At 41.3% G+C, this 9,021-nt stretch overlaps 1 protein-coding gene across 2 annotated transcripts in view; it reads left to right on the top strand.

Moving 5' to 3' along the window:
- Positions 1-7,117: 7,117 nt before the first annotated feature.
- The window catches only part of LOC106569156 (receptor-interacting serine/threonine-protein kinase 1), a 19,899-nt gene continuing 17,995 nt past the window's right edge, over positions 7,118-9,021 (top strand). The window contains exons 1-4 of one of the 2 annotated variants that reach the window (XM_045694175.2): positions 7,118-7,399; positions 7,725-7,934; positions 8,297-8,453; positions 8,644-8,781. In XM_045694175.2, the coding sequence (XP_045550131.1) occupies positions 7,777-7,934; positions 8,297-8,453; positions 8,644-8,781 (453 nt within the window). In that variant the 5' untranslated portion in view covers positions 7,118-7,399; positions 7,725-7,776. The remainder of the gene's footprint in view (positions 7,400-7,724; positions 7,935-8,296; positions 8,454-8,643; positions 8,782-9,021) is intronic. The other variant, XM_014140193.3, reaches the window with a different exon arrangement.

The raw sequence follows: 9,021 nt of genomic DNA, 5'->3' as shown, positions 1-9,021 counted from the left end.
AATGACTGGCACCCCTGACTGGCAACACATATAAAAATATATAAAAAATATAATTAGAGATAAAATCAAAATACCAACATGTGACAAATACTGTACATTATTAATGTTTCAATGGAACCAACCAAAATCATACAATTATTTAATACAAAATACATTTCACCAAAATCAAGGTTAAATAATTATTGGCACTCCTCATTTAGTACTTAGTGCAACCAACTCTGGCAAGGATAACAGCATGGAGTCTTTTCCTGTAATGTTTGACAAGGTTAAGGAACACATTTGGAGGGATTTTGGACCATTCCTCTATGCAGATCCTTTCAAGATCCTTCACATTCTTGGGTTTGTGCTTATCAACTGCCCTCTTCCACTCAGCCCACAGGTTTTCGATTAGATTGAGGTCCGGCGACTGAGATGGCCAGGGCAGAACTTTGTTGTCACAGAACCATTTCTGTGTGGATCTTGAAGTATGTTTCAGGTCATTGTCTTGTTGGAAAGTCCACCTACGGACAAGTCCCAGCCTTCTGGCAGAGGCAACCAGATTGTCAGCCAAAATTGCCTGATACTTGGTGGAATTCATTATGCCATCAATCTTAACCCGTGCCCCTGTACTTCTGGAATTAAAACAGGCCCAAAACATCACTGACCCACCACCATATTTCACCGTGGGTATGAGGTGCCTCTCCTTGTATGCATCTCTGTTTCGACGCCAAACATGCCGATGCTGTATCTGACCAAACCGTTAAATTTTGGTCTCATCTGACCAGAGCACCTTCTTCCAGTCATAATTTAAATGACGTTTGGCAAACTCCAAGCGCTTGCGTCTGTGTCTTGGGGTCAGTAAGGTCTTTCTTCTGGCAACCCTTCCAAAGAGCCTGTGGTTGTGGAGGTGGCGTCTGATGGTGCTTTTTGAAACCTGGTGACCCCAAGACGCCACCAAGGCCTGCAATTCTTTCACAGTGATTCTGGGGATTTTGTTGCTTCTCTCACCATCCTCCTCCCTATCCTGGGGGGCAAAATGCATTTCCGTCTTCTACCCGTGAGGTTTTCAACTGTTCCATATTTGTTATATTTTTTAAATAATTGCCCTGACAGTGCTCAGTGGTATATTCAATCATTTGTGGATCTTCTTGCAGCCATTACCAGATTTATGAAGGTCTATGACCACCTGTCTCTTTTGAACTGCCAGTTTTTTTGTCTTCTTCATGGTGTTGGATGACAAAGGGATATTGCATGCGTGTTACCTCATTTTTATACCCTAATGAAACAGGAAGTGATGTAATGGCTCAATAAACTAGATAAACTTAAATAAGTAGAATTTAATTCCTGGTTTAATTTTGTTATTTACAATCATCTTTAAGGGTGCCATTAATTGTGAAACCTTGATTTGGAGGACATTGATAAAAAATAATTAAAATCCAGACGGAAAATATTTACACAAGAAGCAACCTAATAACACACAGTCAAACTCTCAGTCATTTAGTAAGTTCACCATTCTGCGATTCTCACTGTTAAACATCGCACATTGTTTAAAAATCATTCAAAAAATCATTAAATAAATACATTATTTTGGTGGGTTCCATTGAAACATTAATAAAGTACAGTATTTCTCACATGTTGGTATTTTGAGTTTATCTCTATAATTATTTTGTTTATATTTTTTAAAGTATTGTTTGTGCATTGCCAGTCAGGGTTGCCAGTTATTTTGGAACCCACTGTATAGGCAATAGGCATACAGTCAAAGATCTCTGTAAAGCGTCTGTGTGTAGCTGGTGAGATGAGTCAGGCGCAGGACAGCAGATAAGAGTAAAGAAAGCAATTTTACTCAAAATATATCACAATACACGTCGTAAATACAAGGCCACACAATACGGACCGCAATACAATAAAGAATTACTCACAAACAAACATGGGGGAACAGAGGGTTAAATAATGAACAAGTAATTGGGGGATTGAAACCAGGTGTGTAAGACAAAGACAAAACAAATGAAAAATGAAAAGTGGATCGGCGATGGCTAGAAGGCCGGTGACGTCGACCGCCGAATGCCGCCCGAACAAAGAGAGGGACCGACTTCAGCGGAAGTCGTGACAATCTCTCAACTCATGAATGAAGGAATGGACATAGAGTTGTTTTCTCTAGTGTCAAAACAAAGTATTCTAATTTCACAACATACATACTCATTTTGGGTAAAAGCCACTCACTCAACATTTTTGTTTATCATTATTTTTTTTATTTTTTTATTTCGCCTTTATTTAACCAGGTAGGCCAGCTGAGAACCAGTTTTCATTTACAACTGCGACCTGGCCAAGATAAAGCAAAGCAGTGCGACAAAAACAACAACACAGAGTTACACATGGGATAAACAAACGTACAGTCAATGACACAACAGAAAAATCTGTATAATGTGTGTGCAAATGAAGTAAGCAGGTAAGGCAATAAATAGACCATAGTGGCAAAGTAATTACAATTTAGCAATTTACATCGGAGTGATATATGTGCCGATGAGGATGTGCAAGTAGAAATACTGGTGTACAAAAGAGCAGAAAAACAAAAACAAATATGGGGATGAGGTAGGTACAGTTGAAGTCGGAAGTTTACATACACCTTAGCCAAATACATTTAAACTCAGTTTTTCACAATTCCTGACATTTAATCCTAGTAAAAATTCCCTGTCTTAAGTCAGTTAGGATCACCACTTTATTTTAAAAATGTGAAATGTCAGAATAATAGTAGAGTGATTTATTTCAGCTTTTATTTCTTTCATCACATTCCCAGTGGGTCAGAAGTCTACATACACTCAATTAGTATTTGGTAGCATTGCCTTTAAATTGTTTAACTTGGGTCAAACGTTTCAGGCAGCCCTCCACAAGCTTCCCACAATAAGTTGGGTGAATTTTGGCCCATTCCTCATGACAGAGCTGGTGTAACTGAGTCAGGTTTGTAGGCCTCCTTGCTCGCACATGCTTTTTCAGTTCTGCCCACAAATGTTCTATAGGTTTGAGGTCAGGACTTTGTGATGGCCACTCCAATACCTTGACTTTGTTGTCCTTAAGCCATTTTGCCACAACTTTGGAAGCATGCTTGGAGTCATTGTCCATTTGGAAGACCCATTTGCAAGCAACCTTTAACTTCCTGACTGTTGTCTTGAGATGTTGCTTCAATATATCCACATCATTTTCCTACCTCATGATGCCATCTATTTTGTGAAGTGCACCAGTCCCTCCTGCAGCAATGCACCCCCACAACATGATGATGCCACTCCCGTGCTTCACGGTTGGGATGGTGTTCTTCGGGCTTGCAAGTCTCCCCCTTTTTCCTCTAAACATAACGATGGTCATTATGGCCAAACAGTTCTATTTTTGTTTCATCAGACCAGAGGTCATTTCTCCAAAAAGTACGATCTTTGTCCCTATTTGCAGTTGCAAACCGTATTCTGGCTTTTTATGGTGGTTTTGGAGCAGTGTCTTCTTCCTTGCTGAGCGGCCTTTCAGTTTATGTCGATATAGGACTCGTTTTACTGTGGATATAGATACTTTTGTACCTGTTCTTCACAAGGTCCTTTGCTGTTGTTCTGGGATTGATTTGCACTTTTCGCACCAAAGTACGTTCATCTCTAGGAGACAGAATGCGTCTCCTTTCTGAGCGGTATGACGGCTGCATGGTCCCATGGTGTTTATACTTGCGTACTATTGTTTGTACAGATTAACGTGGTACCTTCGGGCATTTAGAAATTGCTCCCAAGGATGAGCCAGACTTGTGGAGGTCTACAATTTATTTTCTGAGGTCTTGGCTAATTTCTTTTGATTTTCCCGCTGAGTTTGAAGGTAGGCCTTGAATTACATCCACAGGTACACCTCCAATTGTCTCAAATGATGTCAATTAGACTATCAGAAGCTTCTAAAGCCATGACACCATTTTGCTGGAATTTTCAAGCTGTTTAAAGGCACAGTCAACTTAGTGTATGTAAACTTCTGAGCCACCGGAATTGTGACACAGTAAATTATAAGTGAAATAATGTAAACAACTGTTGGAAAAATTACTTGTGTCATGCACAAAGTAGATGTCCTAACCGACTTGCCAAAACTATAGTTTGTTAACAAGAAATGTGTGAAGTGGTTGAAAAACGAGTTGTAATGACTCCAACCTAAGTGTATGTAAACTTCTGGCTTCAACTGCAGTTGGTTGGATGGGCTATTTACAGATGGACTGTGTACAGCTGCAGCGATTGGTAAGCTGCTCTGACAGCTGACGCTTAAAGTTAGTGAGGGAGATATAAGGCGGCCAAAGGAGGTGTTGGCTTTGGGGATGACCAGTGAAATTTACCTGCTGGAGTGCGTGCTACGGGAGGGTGTTGCTATGGTGACCAGTGAGCTGAGATAAGGCGGAGCTTTACCTAGCAAAGACTTATAGATGACCTGGAGCCAGTGGGTTTGGTGAAGAATATGTAGCGAGGACCAGCCAACGAGAGCATACAGGTCGCAGTGGTGGGTAGTATATGGGGCTTTGGTGACAAAACGGATGGCACTGTGATAGACTGCATCCAATTTGCTGAGTAGAGTGTTGGAGGCTATTTTGTAAATGACTTCGCCAAAGTCAAGTATAGTCAGTTTTACGAGGGTATGTTTGGCAACATGAGTAAAGGAGGCTTTGTTGTGAAATAGGAAGCCGATTCTAGATTTAATTTTGGATTGGAGATGCTTAATATGAGTCTGGAAGGAGAGTTTACAGTCTAGCCAGTTACCTAGGTATTTATAGTTGTTCACATATTCTAAGTCAGAACCGTCCAGAGTGGTGATGCTAGTCGGTGGGGCGGGAGCGGGCAGCGATCGGTTGATGAGCATGCATTTCATTTTACTAGCATTTAAGAGCAGTTGGAGGCCACGGAAGGAGTGTTGTATAGCGTTGAAGCTTGTTTGGAGGTTTGTTAACACGGTGTCCAAAGAAGGGCCAGATGTATACAGAATGGTGTCGTCTGCGTAGAGGTGGATCAAAGAATGACCCGCAGCAAGAACGACATCATTTATATATACAGAGAAAAGAGTCGGCCCGAGAATTGAACCCTGTGGCACCCCAATAGAGACTGCCAGAGGTCCGTACAACAGGCCCTCCGATTTGACACACTGAACTCTATCTGAGAAGTAGTTAGTGAACCAGGGGAGGCAGTCATTAGAGAAACCAAGGCTGTTGAGTCTGCTGATAAGAATACGGTGATTGACAGAGTCGAATGCCTTGGCCAGGTCGATGAAGACGTCTGCACAGTACTATCGATGCACAGTACTATCGATGGCGGTTATGATATTGTTTAGGACCTTGAGCGTGGCTGACGTGCACCCGTGACCAGCTCGGAAACTGGATTGCATAGCGGAGAAGGTACGGTGGGATTCGAAATGGTCAGTTATCTGACCTGTTATTAATTACAGGACTTATTATTTTGGAGAAGAGGCAAGCAGTGAGATATTGAAAACTTATTTGTATCTGTCTTCACATAAACCATAATGTATATATTGTTGAATAATTGCAATCACATATCATGACCAGTAATAACATATTGAGGGATATTTGCTTTGAATGAAAAGCTTACCAAACTTATTGAGCTTTGCTGTGGGCAGAAATTGTTACAATGCTATACAAAATAGGCATCAGGCCAGACAATAGTACATTTAGGCCTATTGCACCCATACAGTTATTGATTAAACCACTCATTCACCCAGACTCTATTACAGGCAGACAATAAGATCCAGTTAAAACAGAGGATGCCAGGGTTACTGTAATGACCATGAAACAGAACCCAGAGCAATGGCAAATGATGATGTGAAATACTTTGTTGTGGCTTTAGTGAGTGAGGACAGGCAAAGAATATAGCGGAGGTCGGGGGCGTTTACAGAATATAGGCCTACTCCAGATGTACTGTAGGCTTTGGCCTAACTCTGCACATTCAATGTAGCCTAGTCACGTCACCCAAAACCATCAAAAGCCCAAAACCTTCAGAAGCACTATAATTCAGGTGGTTTCCCATCCTGGTTTCAGAGAAAGTCTTACTTTATCAATGGATCATAATCTCTTTGTTTTTGCAAGTGTGTTGCTTTAATTCAGTGTGGTTTGGCTGTGTTGAGTCATTGTGCCGGTAAGGGAAAGTGTCTTGTTATTTCCTTTTTAGTGTCTGTAAAGTACAATGAGGTAGATTATGACAAATGTTCAGGTTATTTTGAGGGTAGCTATTTTTATCCTTTAATATATAATTGTATTTCACCTGCTGCCTGTGGGTTCCAATGCCATAGGTTTTATTGATGTACTGTATTTCATTACTTGAGAAGTCAAAAAGGTCAAAGTCTTAAAAAGTCAAATTGAGACTGTCCAAAAACTAAACCCTCTGGTGACAATCCTTATAAAAATAATCTAGTGCAGTCTTTCACAATGCCATGGCTGACATATCCTTGCTCAGCACGACCCATTGTCCATCAATGGCAAATGACTTCCAGGAACAGCCAGGCTATAAGTGTAAAGTGGCCTACATGTTTCTCATGTCTCTCTTTGTCTTTCTGTCTCTCTCTGTTTCTCTCTCTCTCTCTGTTTCTCTCTCTCTCTGTTTCTCTCTCTCTCAACACACAAACAAACAAATAAAGGGTAAAGCCCCCCAAAAGTTAGGAGATACTTGGTTGTGAATAATGTAATGATGATCCATGTTCTCTTCTTTGGTAGATTAACTGTGATAGATGCATACCTCCAGTAGGCGGTGATAGTGCTATATGTTACTGGACTATTTTTACTTTTATGATCTTTTGCCTCCCGATCTGACATTGGCTACTATGCAATTTTATGAACATGTGAATTGTTTTGTGACAAAAAAAAGTTGTCCAACTGTGATATCATTGAGTTTAGCCTAGCTTATTGCCCAGGCTAGGAATCCGTCTTTGATCAAAATGTTCAGCTCCATTCACTTTATAATATAAACCGCAGAACAAAAACATTGAACATTTTTAAATAATGTTTTTCTCAGTGGACTTGTGTTTAGAGTGCCTTCCCTAAAGTCAATCCCTGGCCGAGTCACACCAAATACTGTAAAAATGGGACCTGATGCGTCGCCTCTTGGCACTCAGCGTTAAGGAGATAGATTGGGGCCCCGCGATAGACTAGCACCCTGTCCATTCACCAAGCTGCCTCAGGCTACACAAACAGGATTATAGGCTCCTGCCCTATGAGCCGTTCCGGCTCGCACAAGCCAAGTCTCGTGCAAGGCTACTTACTTACTATAGTCAGTGACTATTTGCATATAAATCATATGCTCCTTTCTCGATTAGCAACACTGGTCTGCAACTAACTTCCACAACATATTTTTAGTTGTTTCACTATTGCGACAGCAAGGCAAATCCCGGAACTATACGCCTACCCGTGGAATGAAAAGTATGTTATTTATCTATAATTCACGATTTAACCTACATATTTTATCCTATTTAATACATAGACCAATTTACCTTGAATATTAAACTGGTTAAATTATTGATGTTATCCACTTTATGTGTTGACAACTCTTTATTAACAGAGCAAGTTACAGTATTGGATTTCCGACTACGTCTTTCACTTCCATATTCAGTTTTGTATTTCGAGTCAATGTAACGCTGCTGAGGCTCCTCAGCCTACTCCTCCATTCGTTCGGAAATATACTATTGTTACTATTTACATTATGGGCGATTGTGATTGACCAGTAATAGAGCAATGTATCCATTAGTCTCGTATCAACGCTAGAAGGAAATACCCGATCGAGGACCAGGTAGCAAGCCATGGCTACTGCGCAGGACTCCATCTACATGAAATCCGCTGACCTTATCAAAAAGGAGCCTCTGGACTACGGTGGATTCGGGACAGTGTATCTGTGCTATCACAAAACCCTCGGCCAGGTGGTTCTGAAGACCATCTACACCGGGCCACCGCGTAATGAGTGAGTATAACGGGCTATGGTAGAGAGGATTCCCCCAGTGTCTGTAAGTGTTCTGACTGTCACGCTCTACTGACTTTCATATTGTAGTCTACACCAGGGATTCCCTAACTTTTTCACTCAGGGACTCCCTTCCAGCATTGGGAGTGCCAGTGGGTAGGCTTAGGCTACACTTATTCTTTCCTGTGACAGAAAGGACGATAAAACCAGAGAAATTGGGTGTCTATAGACCTGTTCCTGTGATGTGTATAGTGATAAATTAGGCTACAGTAGGCGGCCCAGTTAGTACATAGGGATACATCTCCAAGTGAACATATTTACCTAGCTCATAGTCTTGACCAAGCCTTCCTCCCTAACTCCCTCAGGGGCAGTAAGCAGTCCCTGCTAGAGGAGGGCAGCCTGATGAGCAGACTGAACCATGAACGGGTGGTCAAGCTGCTGGGGGTGATCCTGGAGGATGGGGACTACTCTCTGGTCATGGAGCTCCTCCCTAAAGGAAACCTGCTGGCCATGCTGGACCGGGTGAGAGGATATCACAAAAACAGTTAACTTAGTCTACAATGTCACTATATGAATGAGGTTAGGTCCTGGACTCACTGCAGAGATGGAAGGTTTTCAAACAGAACTCCATATCAGATTTTCTCTATGTAATATCAACAAGCTATTTTCTCTCTGGGCAAACAATTTGTATATATTCCTGTCTTTTCTCCAGGTGCCTGTGCTGATATCTATCAAGGGCAGGATCATACTGGAGATTCTGGAGGGGATGGTGTACCTGATGAAGAACCGTGTCATACACAAAGATCTCAAACCAGAAAACATACTGGTGGACAAGGATTTTCACATTAAGGTACAGCACACACTGTAAAATATGCTTTATTACTGTTTATATCATTGACTTTACTGTGTGTGTGTGTCTGTGAAGTCCCCACAAGAATAGTAAACCAAAAAAATTGACCAACTGGTCAAATGTTATTTCTAGGGGGTTAAGATTAGAATTAGCGTTACAATTATGTTTAGGGTTAGGTGAGCTAGGGTTAGTTTTAGGGTTAGGAGCTAGGGTTAGGGAAAATAGGATTTTGGGACTGAA

This window comes from Salmo salar, chromosome 14, assembly GCF_965601325.2.
Source record: "Salmo salar chromosome 14, fSalSal1, whole genome shotgun sequence".
Classification (NCBI taxonomy): Eukaryota; Metazoa; Chordata; class Actinopteri; order Salmoniformes; family Salmonidae; genus Salmo; species Salmo salar.
This window is presented reverse-complemented; position numbering and strand designations above follow the sequence as displayed.